Raw genomic sequence first — 27,321 nt, forward strand, 5'->3', positions numbered from 1 at the left:
ATCTGGTGGCGTGCAGGTGTTTCATTATAGGACAAGCATCAGCGTTCTTCTTGGCGAGCAATGCCTTACTCCCATGAACATGATTTTTGGCTTATTTCTGTACTATGGTGTCATGACTAGTCATAAGCTGTGACCATAGGGACACGTGGAGATTTTTTTTTTCTCTTGGATGAGTTGTCACTGTTCTTTTGGAAGTCGTCTCCATTTGGCTGACCTCAGGAGCTCTGCAGCCTTAGAAATGGCTTTATATCTGTAGCCACAACCTTTCCTGGGCCAGGAAAGTGTTGTACGTGCAACGTGACGGGCTTTAAGTAGTTCAGCAAAATTCCTATTAAATATTTTTTGCAACTTCATATGATTTTGATTTTTTTGATTTTTTTACAATGTTTTAAAGGGGTGGTTCGGCCTTCGAATATGAAGTCAATAGAATGCGTAATATCGGACAGGTCATCCTGATCTCTAGGAACTTTCATGGCAGCTAGGACGAGGATCCTGACCATAATACGCCGCCTACTAACTCCCCCCTATGGGGTAATAAAAATGGGTTTTATAAACTGGACCGCACATTTTCACCTTGGTTGTCTGCTGCAGAAAATCCCTTTTTAATAGCTCCAATCTGGTGCAGAAAATGAAAAAGAATCTGCATTCTTATTTCTTGTGCCATTGCAACCCCAATATCCCGGCAGTCATGTGACCTAAAGACTGTTGGGTGACCACTGCAGGCAATCGGCTGTGTCTGAGAGCAGCGGTCACGTGATGTGACAAGTTCACAAGGTCCCGCCAGGAGACGCATCAGGGAGATTGGAAGAGTAGTGCCGGTGTGGCAAGCAAAAATGTACTTTAAAAAAAAAAAATTCTGCAGCAGACCCGACCAATCAAGAGGAGGTTGTACAATGGTGGAGAAGCCCTTTAAGTTCTGAGATCACAGATATGCTCGTGTTGTAGCTTCTGACCTAACGTTATGTGCGTTCTGCAAGGGCCTGTTCTTAATTTCTCAGTTCCCAGCACCCGACTATAAACCTGTCAGACCCCAGAGAGATCACCGCCGCTGATCCCCCATACCGGTAGTATGGGGGTCCTCACATAATGGCCTGCTGTTTACCTGCTGGGTGCCGGGGTCTTTAATCCTAATCCTCTGGGCTCTCTCTTGCAGGGTCAGATAACACTAATGGATATGCCGGTTTTTAAAGCCATTCAGCCAGAGGTGAGTAGTTCACGGAACAATTAACTTCTAGAAATGTTAAGATTTTTCCACCGTCTTAACTCTAAGATTGATGTTCATTTCTGTCCTCGATGCTTATAAATTCTGGAAGAAATGAATGTATTAAAGTGTCTGTGGCCCTGAGCTCCTGATGTACATTTATCACCGTGCCATTCATCTAGAACCGTGCTCATATTTTAGTTATTTTCCGGGTCTGGAGGAGTCTTCATGTATTGAGCTGTTGGTTTCCATGAGCCGCAGCTAATCCTCCTGCTGATTCACGTGAAGAACGATGAAATCTTACTCTCCATGTTTGCCTTCATCCCATCTCGTTTTTCACTGGGATTACACGATTTGTTTGCTTCATTGCCTTCCCCGTAATACATAAAATCCCTCCTAGCACAATTCTCTGACTCTTCACTATCTTGTTGCTGAGTTTTCTTAGGTTTCCTGAGGTCTCATAAAATGTCCCTGTAACATTCTGAGGCTACTTTGGTACCTGTAGGGGAAAATGGTGATCAGGAAGTCAGCAGTTCACATTGCAAAATATACAAATGGCCTCTTCAGATAAGGGGGGTAGCAGTCCTAAAAAACAATATTGACGCTTAAACGAGCCTTCCCATGAGACTTGGAGTAAGAAGCCAAATCAGAGGCTTCATTTGCAGAAATGTGTTTCGGGTGTTTTGCTCCTCATGAAAGCAAAGCAAGAGGTCAGAGTTGACTAGGAAAGAGGCTTCTGACTGGAACTCTTTAAGGGATTGTTTACCCCAATAGGTAGCACTAGAGGTCAAGTTTTTTTCTTTCTGTAAAGGATATTTGCATACTTAAATTCCCAGGGAAGCATTGCATGGCCTATAAGTCTCCTTACATCGGCTTGACACCATCTCCAGAAGAAGAAGGTTTTCTTCAAAACCCTAGTCCCCAAGACCTTTTACCAGGGCTGTGGAGTGGGAGTCAGAGCCCATTTTGGTGGAGTCAGTGTCATGGAAATTGAGTCTGTCGGAGGTTTGACTTAGCGAATTCACAGACCAGGCAGGGCTGTGGAGTCGGAGCCCATTTTGGTGGAGTTGTTGTCATGGAAATTGAGGAGTCGGAGGTTTTGCTTACCAACTCCACAGCCCTGCCTCTTGCATCAGGGAGTTACCAGTGTGAGACATGCAATGACTGACATTCTGCTCTCCTGGTCTACACGTCTTACACTGGTAACTGTCCCTTTCATGTAAACTAATCCCTGGAAGCAGATTCTCGGGGAGATCTATGTCCGGCCCATAGATCTTAACAGCTCATTTACATATTAAGAAAAATATGGATTTCGCTGGAATAAGACATCGGATCTCAAATATCAAGGTCTCATTTTACTCAGCCTCCCATGACCTACATGCCTTAGGAGGATTGATAAACTGTTTTAATATTTGTCTTTAGGAGTTATCGAGCTGCGGATGGAATAAAAAAGAAAAATACAGTTCTGCACCAAATGCTGTGGCCTTCACAAGACGATTTAACCACGTGAGTCACTGACTGTGTGCTTTTTTGACGTCTCTATATGATGACATCTGATCTGTATTTTTTGCTAATTCCGTACAGTTATAAATGCTTTTTAAGTGAATTCTAATTTATGAAGTTTGCTTAATAAAAGCGACAGCAGGAGTCAATATGTTTGTAGTGATGATCACGATTGTAATAAATATGAATCTACTTGTTGTTCCTAACAACCGTCCACGTCAGACATAGAGCAGAATTTATATTACACAAGTCACTGAAGGCAAAGTTTTATGTCTTAGTGGAAAATTCTTAAAAATTAAATAACCTAGGCTGCTAAAAACATTTTTTTTTTTTTTTTTAGCAGTCAGACTTCATTTTTGCAGTAAGGAAATTACCATTCCTGTTTCCAAGTTTTTTTTTCTTTCTTTATAGAAATAACATTCATTATTTAACTTCAACTCTCCCTACATTTTATGCGGTAATACGAAGATTGGGCTATACAACGCCTTAGACTTGGAGGAAAAAAAAAAAAAAAAGTTATTTGAAATATTTTTGATGAAAAATTACAGACCATTTCCCGTCCCGTCTGTGACGTTGGTACCATTAAAAGAGCGTTCTTTTCGGATCTGTGTCCTAGGGAGTGATGAATGCAATATTTTCTCTGCACGGTCTAGAAGTTTCCTTTTGATTCTGCAACCGACTGCACATTGGCTGATTCTCACCTTATCGGATCACACAGTTGTGGTTGTTTTTACAAAATAAAAAGTGTTTTTCTATCCTTTTCTCTATCTACAAATGGGCTGTTGGCTGTGGGCCCTGTGTCGGGGCGCTGAGCCCTTTGTCCGGGACTAAAAGGCAGGTAGTTTTAGTGCAGCATTAAATAAACAATGCCTAAAATCCAAACTTGACGCCAAAACAATAAATAGTTTCCGAAGTATATATTCAAGAATTGATTTTAACATATGAGCTTTTACTCTGTCTCCTCATTGGGGGACACAGAACCATGGGTGTTATGCTGCTGTCCACTAGGAGGCGACACTATGCATAATCTGAAAAAGATTAACTATGGCTCCTCCTCTGCAGTATACACCCCTGGACGGCGTCAGCCTTCTCCAGTTTTTGCTTAGTGTCGCAAGTAGGCACACCTAAAGATTTTTTTTTTTTTTTTCACTCTGTTTTTTCCTGGATGACAGATGAAGAAAAGCGGGTCTCCTGTGAGACTTCCGGCATGGCTCCTTCCTCGGCCCCCTATTATGGGGTGCCCGGTTGAAGTAGAGATGTCTGTTCCCCATGTCGCTCCTTCCCCAGTCCTGCGGGTGCTGGCTCGAAGTTGAGACCCCCCCCCTCCTTCCCCAATTCCTTTTGGCCTTGGGTTGAGGTTGAGGCAAGGAAGAAACCCCCTGATGGTGACAGCAGCACCCTCCCTAATCCCCCTCTGGGGGTATTAGGTTGAGACGCCTCAGGTCGGGTCTGTACCTTGGTAATCTGCAGCTCACTGTATCCAGGGACCCCAGCCAGCTGCGGACTCCTGTCGGGGCCGGGGGAGGAGTGCAGGCAGGCATGGCACATACAGACAGGGCTCCCTGCGCCCCTGTCTCTGCGGCAGCACCAGCTACATAGCTCCTCAGGGGGACCCATCACAGGGCCCCGCTTCCGATTGTGGCCCCACCGCTAGCCTGCCTTTCAATCTGGGGGGTCCGGTTAAGATCCGACCCCCTCCCAGACTACCGCGCCGGCCTGGAGCCCTTCCTGGGCATCGATATCTAATTTAGGCCGCGGCATCGGCCTAGCTGAGGTCTCCGCCTCCTCTCCGCCCCCCGGATGACAAATATGACACTCTACAGTGTCATAGAAGGGGCGGATCGAGGCAGAAAGGGCGCGTTTTTACACATCTCTGCGCACTCTTTCTCAGCTCTCCGCCCCCTTCTTCTCCCTGCTCATACTCTCGGCGGCCATTTCTGACACAGGCATCAGCAGCATCACACCAGCCAGTCTCTGGAGGGCACAGGACTGTGGATCTTCGGCGCTGGACCTAGGGGCACACTGGTGGGCTAAGATCACAGCTCGGGTTTTTTTGCTCTGCTGTGAATCCGGATTCCCTGTAAGGTTTCCCCTGCATATCCACCCCTGTAGGGCTCTCCCATAGCCCCCCCCCTTCCGCGCTCTGTGCACTGTGCCAGGCTCAAGGTACAAGAGAACCAGGCAGGACTGCTTTTATGCATTCTGCACAGCCTGCAAAACCACTCTCCCCAGTGGCAGCACGTACCCCCACTGTCGGGACTGTATCCAGCATACTGAGTCAGAACCCCAAGAGGCTGCTACCACGCCGGAATGGGCTACCGAGATGTCGCAGTCTGACGCAGTCCATAGATAACCTAACCTCCACATTACTCCAGGCTCTGCAGGGTCATGTCTCGGCTATGAGCGTTACCCAGCAAAGGCACAGCTCCACTCAGGGACAGGCCGTTTCTGGCTCACCCAGACGTAAGCGGACCCACACGTCGCGTTCCTCTGCGTCATCCCATAGCACACGGTCATCCCCCTCTAGGGAGAGACACCGTAGTTCCAGGTCACCTAGACCGTCCCCTACCAGAGACAGACAACGCAGATCTCCACAGCGACCCCCGACTACGAGACCTCCGCCTCAGCTCACCCACCAGGAAACGCCTCAGCGATACGCAGGATTCGGAAGGCATCTGTGACTCCGACTCAGACAACGAAACGGAGAGGTCTCTGGTCCCTTGTCCCCCCTAGCAATACAGCGCTGGTTGAGGACATAATCTCTTCCATCCATTGGGTGCTGGACATTTCCGATCCAACCCTGGAAGCCCCAGAACACAAGATTTTCTTTGAAGGTGTTCTGAAACCACCTAAGGTCTTCTCTAACCACCCAGAATTTCAGGCGATCCTTACTAAGCAGTTTTCGCAGCCTGAGAAGAAATTCACCAATCGCAAATATTTGGAGGCTAGGTACCCCTTCCCACAAAAGGATACCAAACAGTGGACAGATCCACCCGAAGCGGACCCCCCAGTCTCTAGGCTAGCAGCACAGACCCTCCTCTCACTGCCAGATAGCTCAACCCTCAGGGACGCAGCAGACCGGCAGGTAGAACGCGTGGCTCGTTCAGTGTTCGAAGCGGCAGGGGCCTCCCTGGCCCCCGCGTTCACTTCAGTTTGGGCAACCAAGGCCATTCTGGCTTGGGCCAAAAAATTGCAAGCTGGCCTCCAAGCTTCAAATCCTGAGCTGTCGGACCAAGCGGTTCAAATAGCAGTGGTAGCAGATTACATGCTTCATGCAGCCCTGGACTCCGCAAGAGGTGTAGCGGGGATAGCAGCGAACGCCATTACAATTTGGCGTATCCTCTGGCTGCGGGAATGGAAAGCGGATGCGGCCTCAAAGAAGTCCTTCACACATCTCCCGTACCTCAGCGGACGGCTTTTCGGTGAAAAGTTGGACACAATGATATCCAACGCTACTTGGGGTAATAGTACCTCTCTCCCTCAACTAAAACTTAGTTCAATAAGGAATAAATTCTTGGACTTTAAGTGCGCTGCCAGACAGATTCAATAACCACACAAGGTTAAAAAAGTTAACCCTTTAATCCCTACGCGTTTCGAAGCATAACGCTTCTTCTTCAGGGGTTGATACCTGAATCAACCCCTGAAGAAGAAGCGTTATGCTTCGAAACGCGTAGGGATTAAAGGGTTAACTTTTTTTAACCTTGTGTGGTTATTGAATCTGTCTGGCAGCGCACTTAAAGTCCAAGAATTTATTCCTTATTGAACTGTGGTGCGGTTCCGCTGTGGACCGTTGGACGTGCAGCAGGCTGACTTACTATGCAGGCTTTACTTTCTCTTTGAGAAGGTGAGTATAATACTTTCAGTATTTGTACATTTTACCCGGATAAGACCCTATTGCGCTTTTGTTTCAACCCTTTAGTGAATATAATTTCAACTAAAACTTAAACGCACGTTTAAACGGCGTAACCAAACTCGATTCCGATCCTTTTGGAATTCTTCGGGCTGGTCCGTCTCGCGCCCAGCACAAAATCGTAACCGCTCTCCACGCAGGGACAACCCACGGGCGGCACAGAGGCCGGACAGGACCTGGCAGTTGAAAGCAGGCCAGGCGAAGCCCAAAGGAGGAAAACCTCAGAATTTCGCCTCATCATGACTCACGAACTCCGGAAGACACCCCACCAGTAGGAGAACGACTTCTACTCTTTCAGCAAGTCTGGCTGCCTATTACAGAAGACAGGTGGGTCAGGGAAATAGTGTCTTCCGGATACAAGATAGAGTTCACTTCCACTCCACCGAACCGGTTCTTCCTCTCTGTTCCACCAAAACCGCCAGACAAGGCTCGTGCCTTCCACCAAGCGGTCTCCTCTCTCCTTCAAGCAGGAGTTGTAGTACCGGTTCCCGCGACCAAACGCTTCCGGGGGTTCTACTCCAATCTATTCGTAGTCCCCAAGAAAGGAGGCAGCGTCCGGCCCATACTAGACCTAAAATAACTCAACAAATATGTACGGGTTCGTCATTTTCGCATGGAGTCCCTTCGGTCCATCATTGCGTCCATGGAGCAGGGAGAATATCTCGCCTCCATAGACCTACAAGACGCATACCTGCATATACCAATTGCTCCTGCCCATCAGAGATTTCTCAGGTTCGCGATCAACCAGGACCACTACTTACTAGTTCGTGGCTCTCCCTTTCGGACTCGCCATGACTCCCAGAACGTTTACCAAGATCATGGCAGCCACCATGGACATTCTACACTCCAGAGGCATTGTAGTCGTTCCATACCTGGACGACCTTCTCAGCAAGGCCTCCACCTTCAAGGACTGCGAGGTCAGCGTCTCAATCACAATTGACACGGAGTCGCTTGGGCTGGATAGTCAACTTGCAAAAGTCATCGACTAACCCGAGTCAGTCCCTGACCTTCCTGGGGATGCTATTCGACACCTCCAGGAGGCTGACACTCCGCCTGGGAGTTCGCATACTCCTCCGCAATCCCCCCCCCCCCCCCGATCTCTCCGGTTTGCCATGAGAGTCCTCGGCAGGATGGCAGCAGCAATGGAGGCGGTGCCATTTGCCCAGTTTCACCTCAGGCCTCTTCAACTAGCCATCCTCAAGTCCTGGGACAGGAATCCTTTCTCCTTTGACAGGGAGTTCTGGCTAACATCGTCAACCAGGAGGTCCCTACACTGGTGGCTCAAGCCAACTTTGCTTGCAAGGGGAAAATCCTTTCTCTCAGGTCAATGGAAGGTCCTGACCACCGATGCAAGCCTGACAGGTTGGGGTGCGGTACACCTACATCACAGGACACAAGGCAAGTGGTCACCAGTGGAAGCGACTGCGGCCATCAACATCCTGGAAATTCGGGCCATCTTCCTGGCATTGAGAGCCTTTCATCACTTGCTGGCAGCCTCTCATGTCAGGATACAGTCAGACAATGCCACGGCGGTGGCATATGTGAATCACCGAGGCGGGACCCACAGTACCCAGGCGATGAGAGAAGTGGCACATATCCTCCACTGGGCGGAAGACACGAGGTCGGTACTCTCTGCGGTCCACATTCCGGGTGTGGACAACTGGGAAGCCGACTTCCTCAGCAGACAAGGAATGGACTTGGGGCAGTGATCTCTCCATCCCGAAATTTTTCACCCGATCTGCCATCGCTGGGGGACCCCGGACATGGACCTAATGGCATCCCATCTCAATGCTAAGGTCTCCAATTTTATGGCCAGGACACGCGACCCACGGTCGCTCGGAGTGGATGCCCTGGTTCAGGACTGGACCCAGTTCCAGCTTCTGTACATTTTTTCCATCCCTCCCCCTGATCTCCAGAGTCGTGAGGAAGATCAAACAAGAGGGAGTTGCAACCATCCTGATAGCGCCGGACTGGCCCAGATATACATGGTATACCGACATTGTACAACTTACAGCAGGCACCACCTGGCGTCTCCCCGACCGTCACGACCTTCTGTCACAAGATCCGTTCTACCATCAGAACTCGGGGGCTCTCAATTTGACGGCGTGGCCCTTGAGACCTGGGTTCTAACCTAGGCAGGGCTCTCACCGGATGTCATTACGACCATGATCAGGGCAAGGAAGCCAGCCTCCGCCAAGATCTATTAACGTACCTGGAGAGCTTTCTTTACCTGGTGCGAATCTCGCGGACAGGTCCCACTCCCTTATTCCCTCCCAAAGGTACTTGGGTTTCTTCAATCGGGCCTGGATGCCAGGCTATCCCTAGGCTCGCTTAAGAGCCAGGTGTCAGCGCTTTCAGTGCTTTTCCAAAGGCGTATTGCTAACAAGCCGCAAGTAAGGACTTTTCTCCAGGGAGTTTCCCGATTAGTTCCCCCCCCCCCCCCACAGACGTCCACTGGAAACGTGGGACCTCAACCTGGTCCTGATAGCATTGCAGGCACCACCTTTCGAACCCCTTAAGGAAGTCCCACTCCGCATTCTGTCACAGAAGGTGGTTTTTCTGGTGGCAATCACCTCGCTACGCAGGGTGTCTGAATTGTCAGCACTCTCCTGCAGACGGCCCTTCCTAGCCTTTCACCAGGACAAGATGGTTCTCCGTACAGTACCATCCTTCCTTCCTTCCTTCCTTCCGAAGGTTGTGTCCAACTTCCACCTCAATGAGGAAATTTCACTGCCATCCCTTTGCCCGGCTCCGGTTCATAGAGTGGAGAAGGCTCTGCATACGCTTGACCTCGTCAGGGCATTGCGTATATACGTGTCTAGGACTGCACCCTTCCGGAAGTCTGATTCCCTTTTCCTTCTTCCGGAAGGCGTTCACAAGGGTCTGCTGGCTTCCAAAGCTACCTTTTGCCAGGTGGATCAAGTCCACCATACAAGAGGCTTACCGCCTTAACAATTCTCCTCTTCCGGCCGGTATCACAGCGCACTCTACGCGGGCAGTAGGGGCCTCCTGGGCCATTCGGCACCAGGCTTCGGCACAACAAGTGTGTAAGGCGGCCACTTGGACTAGCCTACACTTGTTTACGGAACACTACAGTGTTCATACCCAGTCCTCAGCGGATGCGAGCCTGGGTAGACTGGTTCTGCAGGCGGCAGTGCCCCATGTTTAGGGACCTGCTAGCACAATGTTCGTCCATTGCTTCCCACCCAGGGACTGCTTTGGGACGTCCCATGGTTCTGTGTCCCCCAATGAGGCGAGAGAGTAAAGGAGATTTTTGTGTACTCACCGTAAAATCTCTTTCTCTTAGCCTCTAATTGGGGGACACAGCTCCCACCCTGTTGCCCTTAACGGGCCGTTGTTACGGTTGAGTTCTCATATTGTTCTTTGAGCTCGTACATAGTGGCCTTCTTACAGGCATGGTTATGTTGTTTCTGTTATGTTCCTCCTAATGCTTTTGCACAAAACTGGAGAAGGCTGACGCCGTCCCGGGGTGTATACTGCAGAGGAGGAGCCATAGTTAATCTTTTTCAGATTATGCATAGTGTCGCCTCCTAGTTGACAGCAGCATAACACCCATGGTTCTGTGTACCCCAATTAGAGGCTAAGAGAGATTTTACGGTGAGTACACAAAAATCTTTTTTTTTTTTTCCCTTCCAACATAACATTTGAGAGCCCCTTTAACCAGTCGGACCACCGTCCTCTGTTATGCAGTGGGTGTATTTCAATCCTCGGGTCCATAGTTCTATGTATGGCTGACAAGTTTTTCTGTGAAAGGATTTTCCGCCTTCGCCCCGGTCTGTGCCCGTCTATTGGACGGTGTCAGAAACCTTGTGTTGAAAGAACTCATTGAACCCCAGTGAATTTCCATACCGGCCTGTCACACTTGGTCTACGCGCTTCCTTAAATCCATATTTCTCCTTTTCTGTTTTCCGCAGGTGAGCTTCTGGGTCGTGAGAGAGATCCTTCACGCACAAACACTAAAGATTCGTGCTGAGGTCTTGAGCCATTACATAAAAACTGCCAAGGTGAGAGAAGCCCACAGTGTTTTCCTTCCGCCTTGGTGTTGAGTAGACGATGCGGACATCACCGCGTCCTTACACAGCTCACACCCCAGGATAAATATTTATTCCTGACACTTCATTTGGCAGTTCCTCCTCGACTCCATTAAAGGCTTCCAGGCGCCCTGTGAGTCCATGAACTCTCCCAGTGTAGCCCTGGAAGTTTGTGGAAAGAGGCTTTGTAGTGCAATTCCCAGAGCGAGGATTCAGACATTGATGTATGTGATGGCAGGCGTTTCTTCCAACACTTTAAAAGCATCAGTAAGGAAGAAAAAACAGAAAAATCACTCTTGGGGATGGTCACAGCGCGTTTTCAGCCATCATACTGTCTCTTGATGGGGACCTCCAACAGACCATTGTGACGTATCCCACCGTAAAGGCATATCTCAAGACAAGGGGCATTATAAATAGTACCGCACACTCCGTTACTAAAAAATAACACCTTTACTTCACTTTGAAATAACATTAAAACTACTTAAAAGGGAGGTAGGAGGCAACGGCGAATGGATGGATGGCGTTTATCCATACAGTCTGCATCAAGTCTACTTGCTGCAATGATCTGCTGCGCCATTTGCCCTCCTCCAAAATGAAGTGTGTGTATTTTTGCAGCCACAGCGTTAACAAATGCCACATTTTTGATGCAAAAAGGAAATGTCCCAACAAAATGTATGAGATTCCTGAAATCCCATGCACGCTGCTTATTTTTTCTTGCAGATTTGAAGCTATTTTTCCTGCCAACACCTCAGTATTTGCCGCAGATGTTCTGCTGCTAATAGTGAGCGTGGGCACATACCCATATACGGGAGCTAATGTTTTTCAGTGCGGTAATGGAGCAGCAATTCTTGATTCCGCTCAACTTTTCCTAATTGAACTCAATTGACAAAATTGGTCGTGAAATTGCGAAGTATAGAACGAAAAAAAGAGAATGCAAAAAAAAGAACAAACTGTAAAGTGTATATGTCATATGTCCACAGAAGCTGTATGAGCTGAACAACCTGCACGCATTAATGGCTGTGGTGTCCGGTTTACAGAGCACTCCAATCTTCCGACTCACCAAGACGTGGGCAGTAAGTAGTATAGAAATATTTATATTTTTCATTGCTTTTAACGCTTCTAGCAACGGGTGTCACTTGTTCTTGGCAGATGTTTGGAGGCTTTTTTTTTTATTTTTGTTTCATATATCAATTGTGCAGATGATGATAAGAAACTTTAGTATCTTATCGGCTTCTGGATTTATCTTTTGGTTCTCCAATTTATGTGTAAAACCTGTAAAATTACTGAGATGGGAGATGTCAATTGGTGCTTTTAAAATTCTGTGGAGGAGAGGGGCGCTAGAGGCAGCAGACGTTTCTGCATGGAACTTTATGAGCACCAACTGTTATCTCCCATCTCTGGAATGGGAAAATCTGTATGCACTGAAGAGATTTTTTTTTTTTTTTGATCAAGTCCATCGAGAGATAGGAGTGGATTTCTCTGATAAGGTATATTAAGTTTCTTATTTTCAAGTGTACTATAAAGTGATTGTTACTCTTTACAGGTCGTCTTATAAGAGAACCTCCTCTGTTAGTGCAAAATGGGCAACTTGGGCTTAAAACAATGACCTGTCTGAAGCCACGATCTAGTGGTCTCCAGTCACAGACCCTTCTGCTGTTGCAGATCGACAACTCCTGGCGTGTCCTCCATCTCCAGATTATCCTCAGCAGATTATAATCAGCAATTGAAATGAGATTTTGCACCAACCCATGGATTCATCCCTGCTCTCTTCTGTTGCCCGTTCTGGTAATGAAGATTGCTTTGAGGAATGGTGTTTTGTCTGTGGTCGGGCTCCTGTCGCTCCTGGGATGTGAGAAGAGTTCATGGACTGGTGTTAATCTGTTAGACACGTTGTGCGTGCCACGTGTGTCCACGCGGAGGTTTGCTTGGTCTGGGGATACAGTGACTGCCATACTGTAGATAGAGATGACAGGTGGATAAAGGAGCAGCTCATTAAAGACTGGGGAAGAGACAAGTGACAGATGGAGTTATCTCTGGCAGAAGCTGCAATGGAGAGCGATTCACTGGAGGGTGAAGGAGATGTCAATAGCCAGGAGACGGGGCTGTGCAAACTGGGAAGGTGAAAGAAGTGTCTAATGGGAAACATCTGTATGGGATGTGACCTCAGAAGTCAGATCACGAATAGTCAGTGCTGTGTAGACGGCCATTGCTCGGTGGATGCACATGCCAGGATGCTTTTGGTGAAATGGTTAATTTAAGGGGTTCAGTGGTTTCAAGAAATGGCTGTAAACGGTATACGTGGCATAGTTTTAGAGCTGGACTGTGTGCATGGAGACTGAATGGCAGTGAAGGACTGTACACCTACCTGTATGGCTGGCCAACTGATCTATCCGTCGGTCAGGCAGGCAATCGATGGATCAATCGGCCAATTGCCTGCCTGTCTGGCCGACGGATGGAGCCACCGATTGCCGGCCTGTCTGGCCGACGGATGGAGCCACCGATTGCTGGCCTGTCTGGCCGACGGATGGAGCCACCGATTGCCGGCCTGTCTGGCCGACGGATCGCTGTTTAAAATTCTTGTCCACTCATATAATATTGATGACCTGTCAATACATCCTCAATATAAGATTAGTGGGAAGCAGTGTGATCTGATGTTATTAGGTTCAGGTGGCTAATCCTAGGATCTGATCTGCAGTACTCTGCAGCGGCTGCTACACATCGACTAGAGCCGTGCTGTTCAGATCTGTTCGATGTTTACGCCACCACGTTTATATTAGTGATCTATCCAAAAGAGAGGTCATCGGCATTAAATGCCCGGACTACCCCTTTAAAGAATGACAGTAGTATCGGTTATATATACATACAGTCATGGCCAAAAGTATTGACACCCCTGCAATTCTGTCAGATAATATTCAGTTTCTTCCTGAAAATGATTGCAAACACAAATTCTTTGGTGTTATCTTCCTTTAATTTGTCTTAAATGAAAAAACACAAAAGAGAATGAAGCAAAAAGCAAAACATTGATCATTTCACACAAAACTCCAAAAATGGGCCGGACAAAAGTATTGGCACCCTCAGCCTAATACTTGGTTGCACAACCTTTAGCCAAAATAACTGCGACCAACCGCTTCCGGTAACCATCAATGAGTTTCTTACAATGCTCTGCTGGAATTTTAGACCATTCTTCTTTGGCAAACTGCTCCAGGTCCCTGATATTTGAAGGGTGCCTTCTCCAAACTGCCATTTTTAGATCTCTCCACAGGTGTTCTATGGGATTCAGGTCTGGACTCATTGCTGGCCACCTTAGAAGTCTCCAGTGCTTTCTCTCAAACCATTTTCTATTGCTTTTTGAAGTGTGTTTTGGGTTATTGTCCTGCTGGAAGACCCATGACCTCTGAGGGAGACCCAGCTTTCTCACACTGGGCCCTATATTATGCTGCAAAACTTGTTGGTAGTCTTCTGACTTCATAATGCCAAGCACACGGTCAAGCAGTCCAGTGCCAGAGGCAGCAAAGCAACCCCAAAACATCAGGGAACCTCCGCCATGTTTGACTGTAGTGACCGTGTACTTTTCTTTGAATGCCTCTTTTTTCTCCTGTAAACTCTATGTTGATGCTTTTGCCCTAAAAGCTCTACTTTTGTCTCATCTGACCAGAGAACATTCTTCCAAAATGTTTTAGGCTTTTTCAGGTAAGTTTTGGCAAACTCCAGCTTGGCTTTTTTATGTCTCGGGGTAAGAAGTGGAGTCTTCCTGGGTCTCCTACCATACAGTCCCTTTTCATTCAGATGCCGACGGATAGTACGGGTTGACAACATTGTACCCTCGGACTGCAGGGCAGCTTGAACTTGTTTGGATGTTAGTCGAGGTTCTTTATCCAACATCCGCACAATCTTGCATTGAAATCTCTTGTCAATTTTTCTTTTCCGTCCACATCTAGAGAGGTTAGCCACAGTGCCATGGGCTTTAAACTTCTTGATGACACTGCGCACGGTAGACACAGGAACATTCTGGTCTTTGGAGATGGACTTGTAGCCTTGATATTGCTCATGCTTCCTCACAATTTGGTTTCTCAAGTCCTCAGACAGTTCTTTGGTCTTCTTTCTTTTCTCCATGCTCAATGTGGTACACACAAGGACACAGGACAGAGGTTGAGTCAACTTTAATCCATGTCAACTGGCTGCAAGTGTGATTTAGTTATTGCCAACACCTGTTAGGTGCCACAGGTAAGTTACAGGTGCTGTTAATTACACAAATTAGAGAAGCATTACATGATTTTTCGAACAGTGCCAATACTTTTGTCCACCCTCTTTTTTATGTTTGGTGTGGAATTATATCCAATTTGGCTTTAGGACAATTCTTTTTGTGTTTTTTCATTTAAGACAAATTAAATGAAGATAATAATACCAAAGAATTTGTGTTTGCAATCATTTTCAGGAAGAAACTGAGTATTATCTGACAGAATTGCAGGGGTGTCAATACTTTTGGCCATGACTGTATCTATGCTTTTGTTTGTGTTTTTTTTTTTTCCCTTTTCCAACACTGATAGAAAACATAAATTGTAGTAAAACAACCAAAAATTAAATTGCACATGACTGTTTATTCTTCCCTTAGCATAGCTGTAGATTTTCTGGTGTCTTATTTACAGACCTTTATTTTTTAGGGTTTATTAATCCCGGAAATGAAAATGTTCTGTCACCCTGCCGTGATGAATGGTCGTTGCTACTGGATATGCGCATAATCTCCGTTATTGTCCTGTGTGAGAACATCTGTAATCTCACTCACGTCTTCTTCTTTGGCTGCTCCTTGTAGTCTTTTTTTTTTTTTTTTTTTTTTTTTTTTTTTGCAGTCATCCAAGTGTGTAAAGCGCTCGTTCCTGGAGACCAGTAAACCAGGAGAATATTGGGTCTGGTCCCCGGCGCTGGTAAACCCCAAGTGTTTTTATAGTGTGGTCTGGGTTTTCTTGCGGTTGCTTCCAGGTTTGGAGGACCCGAAGAGCTCACTTTTGTTAAGTCCTGACTATGTTATACATTTATTTGTATTTATTTTTTTTTCCGGAGTTAATTTTACCCCAAGGGGCGATAGCAGCCAAACTGTCTCAACGAAAGCCTTTAATTGGGTGTTTTCCCTAATGCTTCGGCCAGCTGCTGCGTATGAGTAGCTTCTTTTCAGGCCGGGTTTGATTGGCATCTGCAACGACGAAACGCGACGTGACTAAAACCAGCTGGTTCTTTTTTTTTTTTCTTTACACCGTGTAATATCATGGCTTGCATCGAAACTCCGGTAGCTGTGTGCCTGCATGAATTGTGTCTATATGGACACTTAATTATCCCTTGTTTTTTCTAAATCCTGATGAATATAGTGTCTGTATGGACTCTGCACAGACCTGTACATGTAAAGCAGAATTATTTGACGCTCCAGAAGATAAATTATATTTACTTATCTAAATGTGTCAGTACTACTCTGGTGTGAGTAAAGCCATGGCTGTTTTTCTATGAGATACCAAAAAAAATCCTTTTTCCCCAGAGATGACCGTAAGGTAGCTGTACACATTTCAGCAGCATCAGCTAATCATCTAATGTCTTTAAGGTGCCCTGACTTTTTTTTCCCCTTGCCTTTTTTTTTCCCCTTGCCTTTTTTTTTTCCCCCTTGCCTTTTTTTTTTCCCCCTTGACTTTTTTTTTTCCCCCTTGACTTTTCCTTTCCCCTTGACTTTTCCTTTCCCCTTGACTTTTCCTTTCCCCTTGACTTTTTCTTTCCCCTTGACTTTTTCTTTCCCCTTGACTTTTTTCCCACCTTGACTGCAGATGTTTTATGTGTCAAAACTGCCATACACATGATCGTGAGATAACGGTCTTCAAAATGTCCGTTCAGCAGACGGCTCTCTCAGACATGCGAGTGTGTGGCTTGGCTCAGCGTTCACGTGTTTTCAACAGAAAGAGAAAGCTCCTGCCAAACACATCTGACAGAGGCTTATCTCCTTCATGTCCCAACAAGGTGCTTTTTTTTTTTTTTTCTGGGAAGAAAACGCACACCTCATTGCAAAATCAGGGTGAAATATACCAAGCTTTGTATAAATGTGAAGTCCCAGATATCCCCTTTGTGTCTCTGGGATTTTTCCGTGGAAGGAGAATAGAAGTAAAATGACCACTGGCGTCATAAAACTGTTCTTACAATTCTTAGTTCTTATTTCATGATTTTTAAGGCTTGAATTGTTCAACCCCCAATTCCAAAAAAAGTTGGGACGCTTTGTAAAATGTAAGGAAAATGAGAATGCAACAATTTTAAATATAAAATATGGGACACAGATCAGAGGTAAACCTCAGACCACTTGCTGGAGTTTGAGAAGACAAATCTTGTCCCATTCTTGCCTGATGTAGGATTCTCGCTGCTCCACAGTCCGGGCCAGGGTCGTGTTTGCCAGATTTTTCGTTTCATAATACGCCAAATATTTTCTATTGGTGAAAGGTCTGTACTGCAGGTGGCTGTTTCATCACCCGAACTCTTCTATGAAGCCTTGATGATGCAATGGATGCAGTATGTGATTCAGCATCGTCTTGCGGAAATATGCAAGGACTTCCCTGAAATAGACGTTATCTTGATGGAGCATATGTTCTAAACCCTATATATAATTCTGAGCATTGATGGCAGCTTTCAAGATCTACGGTATTATGTGTTCACACCATAGGCACTAATGCAATTCCGTATCATCAAATGCAGGAACTGTGGACTGATAACAAGCGATACCAAGCTGCAGGAACTGTGTGCCGATACCAAGCTGCAGGAACTGTGTGCCGATACCAAGCTGCAGGAACTGTGCGCCGATACCAAGCTGGATGGTCCTTCTCCTTTAAGTCCACAGGACACGGAGTTTGTGGTTTCCATAAAGAATTTCAGATTTTGATTTCTCTGACTACAGATCAGTTTTCTATTTTGCCTCCGTCCATTTTAAATGAGCTTTGGCCCTAAAAAGCCACTTTTCTGGATTTTTGGCATACTGCTTTAACTTGCACTTGTGGATTGCATGTGGATTTCTAGAAGTATTCCTGAGCCCATACAGTGATTTACACAACCAAATCATGCCTGTTATTAATGCAGTGCTGCCGGAGGATCATGAGCATCCAGTATTGAGCATCGACCTTGTCCCTTGTGCACATAATAATAATAATTTTTATTTCTATAGGGCCGACATATTCCGCAGCACTTTACATTTCAGAGGGGATTTGTACAGACAATAGACATTACAGCATAACAATAATCACATAGATCATAACAGATACCAAGAGGAGTGAGGGCCCTGCTCGCAAGCTTACAATCTATGAGGAAAAAGGGGAGACACGAAAGGTGGGTGGTAACAATTGCCCTGGTTGTTTGGAACAGCCATAATGTTAAGTGTGTAACAGTACAGACACAGAGGGCTAATGGATGCATAAAGCATGTGGGAACATGATGCGGGGAACCTGGTTATGGTAAAACTTTTGACTGTGCCACACAGGGATAGATTAGGTTAATGTGTTGAGGCGGTAGGACAGTCTGAATAAATGTGTTTTCAGGGCACGCTTAAACTTGTGGGGATTGGGGACTAATCGTCTTGACCTGGGAAGTGCATTCCAAAGAATTGGTGCAGCACGTGTAAAGTCTTGGAGACGGGAGTGGGAGGTTCTGATTGTTGAGGATGCTAACCTCAGGTCATCAGCAGAACGGAGGGCGCGGGTAGGGTGGTATACTGAAACAAGGGAGGAGATGTAGGGTGGTGCTGAGCCATGGAGAGCTTTGTGGGTGAGGGTAATAAGTTTGTACTGGATTCTGGAGTGGATGGGTAGCCAGTGTAATGACTGGCACAAGGTAGAGGCATCGGTGTAACGATTGGTGAGGAATATGATCCTGGCTGCGGCATTCAAGACAGATTGGAGAGGGGAGAGTTTGGTAAGAGGGAGACCGATTAGAAGAGAGTTACAATAGTCGAGACGAGAATGAATAAGAGAAACAGTAAGAGTTTTTGCAGAGTCCAAAGTAAGAAAAGGTCGAATTCTAAAAATGTTTTTGAGGTGCAGATGACAAGAGCGAGCCAGTGATCGAATGTGGAGGGCAAAGGAAAGCTCGGAGTCAAGTATGATCGGGTATAGGTACCTTTAGTAGAGGGAGGAAACACAAGGAGTTCAGTCTTTGACAGGTTCAGTTTCAGATATAGTGAGGACATGTTAGACACAGCGTTTAGACAATCGCCCGTGTTTTCTAGAAAGGCTGGCGTGGTCAGGAGAAGAAGCGTATAATTGGGTGTCATCAGCATAGAGATGGTACTGGAAACCAAATCTACTGATTGTTTGACCAGTAGGGGCAGTGTACAAGGAGAAGAGGAGGGGGCCTAGAACCGATCCTTGAGGAACCCCAACAGTAAGGGGAAGGTGAAAGGAGGAGGAACCGGCAAAAGATACAGTAATACAGTAACGGAGCGGTCAGAGAGATAGGAGGAGTACCAGGAGAGAACGGTGTCCTTGAGGCCAATGGAACGGAGCATAGTGAGGAGGAGCTGATGATCCACAGTGTCGAATGCTGCAGAGATCCAAGAGAATTAGCATGGAGTAATGACCGTTAGAGACTTTAGTGAGGGCAGTTTCAGTAGAGTGTAAAGAGCGGAAACCGGATTGGAGAGGGTCGAGAAGAGAGTTATCAAAGAGATAGCGAATAAGACGGGAGTGGACCAGGAGTTCCAGGAGTTTAGAGATGAAGGGAAGATTAGAGACAGTCTATAGTTAGCGGCACAGTTTTGGTCGAGGGATGGTTTTTTAAGTAGTGGATGTTTAATGGCATGCTTAAATGAGGAGGGAAAGATACCACAAGAGAGAGAGAGGTTAAATATTTTAGTTAGGTGAGTGGTGACAGCAGGGGAAAGGGACTGGAGGAGATGTGACGGAAATGGGTCACTGGTGCTAGTGGTTGGGCGAGAAGATAAAAGGAGCTTGCTTATTTCTTCTTCTGTGACTGGTTCAAAATCAGAGTGTGAGCTAAATGCAGTGGGGGAGGGAGGACAGTGATTGGGAGATAATTTTCTGTCGGATCTGGTCAATTTTTTCTTTGAAGTAATTGGCCAGATCGTCAGCTCGGAGCTCCGTGGTTGGGGCCTGTACTCTTGGGTTGAGTAGAGAATGAAAAGTGTAAAGAGACGTTTAGGGTTATTGGACAGTGAGGTGATGAGGATGTTGAAATAGGTTTGTTTGGAGAGGTGAAGGGCAGTGTTGTATGTTCTAAGCATAAACTTATAATGGATGAAAGCTTTGTGTAGATTGGATTTTCTCCACAGACGTTCGGCGCACCTGGAGCACCGCTGCAGGAAACGTGTTTGCAGGGTGTGCCAGGGTTGTCGCCGTCTGCGTTGTGGTGTTCTATTTATAGGGGATGCAAATTCATCCAGGGCACTTTGAAGTGTTTCATTGTAATGCTTCAATGCAGAATCAGGACATGAGAGGGAGGAGATAGGGGCCAATGAAGACTGCAAGTTCTTCATAAGTTTCTGGGTGTTAATGGCCTGTATGTTTCTATAAGTATGGGCAGTGGGGGTGACCTGAGCAGCCTGGCAGTTCTTGATAGAGAATGAATGAAGGTTGTGGTCATAGAGCGGGAGAGGGAAGTTTGCAAAATCATCCACTGCACAAAGCCGAGAGAAGACCAAGTCGAGGGAGTTTCCGTCTTCATGCGTTGGAGAATTAGTAAGCTGCGAAAGGCCAAACGAGGAGGTTAGAGATAAAAGGTGAGTAGCAGATGGGGAGAGGGGAAAAGCAATGGGGATGTTGAAATCTCCCATGATGAGGGTAGGGATGTCACAGGAGAGAAAATGTGGAAGCCAAGTGGCAAAATGATCCAGGAACTGTTGACAAGGGCCGGGAGGACGATACACCACCGCCACTCGCATGGAGAAGGGGGTGTATAGTCTGACAGCATGGACCTCAAAAGAAGGAAAGACTAGTGAGGGTAGTTGAGGGATAACCTGAAAGGTACATTTTGGTGATAGGAGCAGACCAACGCCTCCACCTGCTCTATTGTCTGATTTTGGGGTATGAGAGAAGTGTAGTCCCCCGTATGAAAGAGCAGCGGTAGTGTCTGACTGCTGGATCCAGGTTTCAGTAAGAGCCAGAAGGTTAAGAGAATTAAAAAGGAAAAAGTCATGAATGAAGGAGAGTTTGTTACACGCTGAGCGAGAATTCCAAAGTGCACATTTAAGAGAGACGGATGGCATGCAGGGAATATTAATAAGATTAGAGGGGTTTCTGAGTGTAGCAGTTGGGGGGGGGGGGTGACTTTCTATAACATGGGGGACCAGGGTTGGGAGCAATGTCTCCTGCGAATAGGAGAAGGAGGATAGAAAGAGTGAGCAGATGGTTAAGTGATTTGTGAGAGCGTCTCTTATGTTGAATGGTGGGACTGACTGGATCTGTGCAATTTAACAATGTGAAAAGAGTGTGAGTGCTATACATAGGAGAGGAAAGGAGCGAGGGGCCGATATGGATGGAGTGTAGAGAGTTAATGCCAGGGAGGTGGATGTGTGTGAATGCAGCGGCCAGGATATAAATTACACAAATGCATATGGTATATATTTGTTGTAATCCAAATGTACAGGGAGTAGATGTATATAAATGTCTTGCCTGTCTCCTGCCCTGCCTAACTGCCATGTTATAACTGCCTCATACTTTGATACATGTACTTCGATTACATGTGCATAAATGCTCCCCCAAGCTATGTATGAATATATAGGAGGCTAAGGCTTAGATTTTTTTTTTTTTGCTCTCTCTCTTCTCGTTAATCAATCAAACTAAATTGAGACAGCAGGACCCAATGTTGTGGTCAGATAAACAGATGTCCAGCACTACATGGATCATAAAGCATTTTGAAAAGTTTCTTGACCTCACAACATAAGGGGACAAGCAGAGTAAGTTGAAATAACTATATACCAGATATAAGCTTGCATAGTTGAAAACACATATATGGCATTCAGGATTAGCTGCTTGCTGACATTGAATGGAGTGGAGAAACACAGGAGTTGATTCAGAACAGAGATTGAAAGAGCTGGTTACCTGTATGAAGAGAATAGAGATGCGTGTCACATTCATCCATGTTTTAACTGCCTCGTACTGTGATAAATGGACTTCGATTACATGTGCATAAATGCCCCCTGCACATGAATTTCTCCAGAAATACTGAATCTTTTGATGATGATATGTTTTTAAATGGCAGGCTTCTCGAAGTTTTTTCAATTTTTGCTTTGAGGAATTGTTCCACGATTTTTAGACACCATTGATTAGATTGGCGAAAATCTGACCACCTTTTCTTCTGAGACTCTGCCTCTCTAACATGATTTTTTTTTTTTTTTCTTTTAATGGACCCTTTGCTTTATTAGTACCACTTACTTTTCCAGCCTTTTGTAGACCCTGACCTAACAATTTTTGAGACATGTTGCTTCCACCAGCTTCTAAATGAGAATTTTTTTTTTAATGAAATGCAAGAATGTTTAATGGTCACCTTCTGATCTGTATTATCTGTTCTGGTGTGAATAAAATATGGCAATAAAAGATTTTTCAAATGATAGCAGTCTTGTTCTCTTCCCATTTTCTGCAGCTTCCCAACTTTTTGGGAATTAGGGTTGCATATGTAAAAGTCTGAAGAGCAGCCCATTCCTGATACCGGAGTACCAAGACTAAGAAGCGATTTGTATGCGGCGTGACCCGCACTGTTGAGAACTACCCTTAGTCATGCAATAATTACATTATTGTAGTAATTGCTAAGATCTGGTAATAATTATATCTTCCAGTGGAGAGCAGTCCTTCAGTAGTCTGGCTGTTGGTGTCTTGAATGTTTCGCCTTCATGTTTTATGTCTGTAGATATTTGGCTCCTTTCGCACTATGTTTCTGGCTCTGCCAAAGGGCGATCCAGGGGAGTGGTGTCATTAGACTTACTACAAGTCTAATACATTCCCTTCCATTACGATGCCCCCTTCTGGTCTCTGTTTACTTGCTGACATCACATCACTAAATGTTACCGCTGCCAACAATCACTGTCATCAGCAGTCGGCGAGTGATGACTTGACATCAGAGTTGCAGCAAGTTAACAAAGATCATTGTGGAGCATTGGGGGATATATATGGTAAGTAATACTTATGGCTTGTCCCATCCATGGCAAATTTTGGGGGGATTGATCGTAGATAACTTTTTAATGTTCTAAATTGAATTAAATCCACTTTGAGTTGTCAGATATAAGGGAGTATTATCACGTCTTGGTCACTACTAGACGTCAGTACGGCCCACACTTAGTGCCGTCAGTTCAGCTTTTTTTTTCCTATTGGTGATTCTCTCCGAGTAACGAGGAGGCACATCTCCGTGTTTAGTCTAGCCGCCATATTTCTAGCTAATGATGTTTGCCTTTTCAGCTACTGAGTCGGAAAGACAAGACGACCTTCGAGAAACTGGAGTACGTCGTCAGTAAAGAAGATAATTACATACGGCTCAGAGACTACATCAAAAGCTTGAAGATGACTCCTTGTATCCCCTACTTGGGTAAGCTGCTAATGATCTCGTCAGCCTCGTGGAAGTAATGAGCTTCACGTAAATGTGTCCCAAAAGCTAACCGTGGCAAAGGAGATTGGCGGCATGTGATCTGGGGCGGCAGGATGGGAAAACTGTAGTCGGCGGTCAATGCAAGCCGTGGTATATCCATTGTCATGTCCATACATTAATTTATTGGACACACTCATAGTTATCAGGGCTTTCGTTAGAATTACTGAAGCTTCCTAATATTGTGTATCCCTTTTTTAATACCAGATTGTAATATTTTAATGACTTTTACCCCCAAATTTTAAGTTCCTTTTGCAAGAAGATTTTTTTTCTTTTCTTTTCTTTTTTTTTTTTTTTATTTTAGCTCTGCCAATCTGAAAAAAAATATAAGGCAGGATAAGATCTTTTCGTCCCATGTAACAAATGCCACTGTATGGAGCGTGCTCAAGAGCTGAGCCCGCTAAACACAGGGCAGATGACAGATGTATTATACAGCCAGCAGCGGACTTTAACAGCAACGATCGGAGGCAGCATGTATGAGGCACTGGCTATATGAACTCTGCCAGGTATGATTGACTCTGAAACGCTGTGATGTTTCAGAGAATACACTGTTAAATAGCTGTGTATATGTGCACGAAGGCAGAGGTCTGTCCATCCAGAGCAGCGGGCAGGGAGAAGCTGCCGGGGACCCGCCTGTCCGACTAGTCTACAGCATGGTCTCGGTGCCCGTTGGCTATTATAGTGCAGCGTTTCAGAGTCAAACATAACCGGCTGAGTTCATACAGCCAGTGCCTGATACCTGGTACCCATGGATTGGATGCATCCTGGTGTATCTTAGTAGTAAAGCAATGCATTATATATCACAACTTCATATGCAAATTGTCTATTTGAATATTTAACTACTCAGAGGAACATGCATGGCCTAAAAGTCTCCTCACTCTGAATTTCCAGGCCTGGCTTGTCACTCTCCACACCCGCCCCAACAAAAAGTGTTGTAATGGCTTTTTTTGTCACCGTTTTGTCCCATGTGGACCCCCATTCAAGAATACAACTTGTAATAAAAGAATATTAAAATATTACCAAGCCCTCATATGGCTGTGTCAATGGAAAAATAAAGAAATCATGGCTCTTGGAAGATGGGGAGGAAAAAATGAAAGCACAACATGAGAAATGGCAAAGTAATTAAGACTGTAAATAATGGTAAAAGTCTTGGATTGCCGGACCTTTCCTGAAGGAAGGTTTTCTCCACTGTGATTGGAGGTTGGGTTGCTCCCTAAGTGAGCCTGGTGATTGTAAGAATTAAGTTGGCCGATGGAGTTCTAGTTTTCCAAAATTTAGATTTTCCAAATTGTCTGCTTTGGGTTTTTCTCCCTTTTATTTTCAGTTTTTGTACAGTAGTATGCTTCAGGTGTTGTGTATTTTTTAGACTAACAGATATCCCGAGTAATGCAACCCTCCTCAGCACTAAATTCCTTGGCAAACTCCTCAGCGGCCGGCTGGATTTCTCCTTTTCTTGCGGTCAGAGTAATTGGTGTTTCTCAGTGTGCGGTGTCCCAGGACTCCCCTGGCTCTCGCATCAGATATCATTTTTCATGTAGATCAGAGAAGTCCGTTTCGTGCCGACTGCCTCTGCAGAACCTCTTTCCCTGCAGGCTCCTGGTCATGGTTATTCTAAGAGTGCGTGGTTCTCCGTAGGTCAAAGCTTCGGCACAATCTCTGCGTAGTCTGAGGAGGTCATAAAGTTGGGCCATTTGCAGAAGTTTTATACCTAAAATATCTTAATTCCAGCACTACGGTTTCCTCTTCTACCGATTTTTTTTTTTTTTTTTTTTTCCTAGTCATAAGAGTTTCTGTTTCGCCTGCCGCATTGGCTTCGACACAAGATGAGAGCATTGGCTCATATTCCGTTTCCAGCTGGATTTTGGCTGGTTTTTTCTGTGTTTTCCTACTTCTTATATTCCACTGACCAATGCCTGACATTGAATCCGCTCCAAAACCTCTTAAGCACAAGGGTTACTGGTAATGGTCCCTGGTATTTGGCCAAGTGTTATGTAAGATGATAACTGATTACTATGGAATCGTCTGTGATTAATGTGAAATATCTGTGGCTGGAAGCGCGTCCCTTAAGAGTTGGAAGTTAGTTGCTTTTTGGAAAGGAATTCTCCTCGTCTGCAATATAAATTAGAGTAAACCCCTGATCCAAACTTTTTGTTAAAAAAAACTTTTGGCAATTCCTTGTGCTTCTACCATCTTAATGCCCTGTGACAAAGCGCTTTCCATGTAACTGGAGAGCCTCGTACGATGTGCACAGGGTGTCCGCTTGTGTACAACATAATGAAATCTGCAATGGTACGGTATTTTTTTTTTAATTTTAATAAATATATTTATGGTATATAAAATATCATTTTCTCCAGAGGGAATAACTTGGAAAATGTGATTTACTGCACAGCCTCAAAATAATTAAAATATAAAGAAACGATGCTTATGCAGGTGAAGGGGCATCTGTTCATACTTTCTGACAAAAGAGAGGAAACTTTGAGCAATGATCGAGTTTACATCATCGACTTCCGAAATACGAAGGTCCGTCCCCAAGGACATGATAGTTATTCAGGTCCTTCTGAATGCATGAAGTGTTTCTGACGTCCTTGATCATTACCACATATGTATCTGTGCAGCTGTGGACCTCTCTTGGATCCAGAAGATGTTAGCCCCCAACTCTTCTGAGAAGTTGTTAGCCCCCAACTCTTCTGAGAAGTTGTTAGCCCCCAACTCTTCTGAGAATTTTTTTTTCTTCTTTTTGAAAAAGTAAAGGTCGAGTTTATGGATGTCATATGTTTAATTATAGCGTTAGCTACTTTTGAAGGCTGGACGTAGTTACCCTGAGGTTTCTACTTGTGGTCTTTGAATAAATGATTTGCAAATTACCCCCCCCCCCTACGGTAAGCCATCACTTTATGATCAGCCTGATCTCTGGGATCCCCACCAATTGGGGAACTGCAGGGCCGGTGTAGCTCTGCTGCCTCTTCCCTGCCCGGCATCACCCCGGCCAGCCAGACATACAGGGAGCTGCGGCTGGAGAGGGTGAAGGGGACATAGTGCGGCAGTATCGCTGCTGACCTCATTATTCTGGAGTAGTTTGGGAGGGGGGGGGTCCAGAAGTTTAGACTGATCTTTCTAGTAAAATTAAGAAAAAAGGAAAGCTTGGCACTGTCAAGATATGGGACATTGTAGTTGTCGGACTGAACCTTCGTTTATTGGATCTGCTTGTGAATAAAAGTGTGACAAGTCCAATGAATCAAAAACAGCGGCACTCGCCGCCCTTAAGAAAAGCTTTATTTCAAAACACCGTTACAAATACATTGCTGTGGGATATGCAGGGTGCAGGCAGGTGGCCGTTTTCCGCTGTAACCAGTGTTTCTATGGGTCTAAATTTAACGTATTTTTCAGATTAGTGCCGCTGTTCTCTTTGTGGCTGGCGAGTGCCGCCGTTCTCTTTGTGGCTGGCGAGTGCCGCCGTTCTCTTTGTGGCTGGCGAGTGCCGCCGTTCTCTTTGTGGCTGGCGAGTGCCGCCGTTCTCTTTGTGGCTGGCGAGTGCCGCCGTTCTCTTTGTGGCTGGCGAGTGCCGCCGTTCTCTTTGTGGCTGGCGAGTGCCGCCGTTCTCTTTGTGGCTGGCGAGTGCCGCCGTTCTCTTTGTGGCTGGCGAGTGCCGCCGTTCTCTTTGTGGCTGGCGAGTGCCGCCGTTCTCTTTGTGGCTGGCGAGTGCCGCCGTTCTCTTTGTGGCTGGCGAGTGCCGCCGTTCTCTTTGTGGCTGGCGAGTGCCGCCGTTCTCTTTGTGGCTGGCGAGTGCCGCCGTTCTCTTTGTGGCTGGCGAGTGCCGCCGTTCTCTTTGTGGCTGGCGAGTGCCGCCGTTCTCTTTGTGGCTGGCGAGTGCCGCCGTTCTCTTTGTGGCTGGCGAGTGCCGCCGTTCTCTTTGTGGCTGGCGAGTGCCGCCGTTCTCTTTGTGGCTGGCGAGTGCCGCCGTTCTCTTTGTGGCTGGCGAGTGCCGCCGTTCTCTTTGTGGCTGGCGAGTGCCGCCGTTCTCTTTGTGGCTGGCGAGTGCCGCCGTTCTCTTTGTG

The 27,321-nt window shown here is 46.0% G+C and overlaps 1 protein-coding gene across 9 annotated transcripts in view; it reads left to right on the plus strand.

Moving 5' to 3' along the window:
- RALGPS2 (Ral GEF with PH domain and SH3 binding motif 2) overlaps positions 1-27,321 on the plus strand; it is a 177,026-nt gene that overhangs the window by 75,472 nt on the left and 74,233 nt on the right. For all 9 annotated transcript variants that reach the window (XM_073571311.1, XM_073571310.1, XM_073571313.1 and 6 more), the window contains 5 exons: positions 1,154-1,204; positions 2,624-2,707; positions 10,550-10,639; positions 11,647-11,739; positions 23,083-23,209. In XM_073571311.1, coding sequence (XP_073427412.1) covers positions 1,154-1,204; positions 2,624-2,707; positions 10,550-10,639; positions 11,647-11,739; positions 23,083-23,209 — 445 coding nt within the window. The remainder of the gene's footprint in view (positions 1-1,153; positions 1,205-2,623; positions 2,708-10,549; positions 10,640-11,646; positions 11,740-23,082; positions 23,210-27,321) is intronic.

The sequence above is a fragment of the Dendrobates tinctorius genome, unplaced genomic scaffold, assembly GCF_039654945.1.
Source record: "Dendrobates tinctorius isolate UK_male_01 unplaced genomic scaffold, ASM3965494v1 ptg000029l, whole genome shotgun sequence".
Lineage (NCBI taxonomy): Eukaryota > Metazoa > Chordata > Amphibia > Anura > Dendrobatidae > Dendrobates > Dendrobates tinctorius.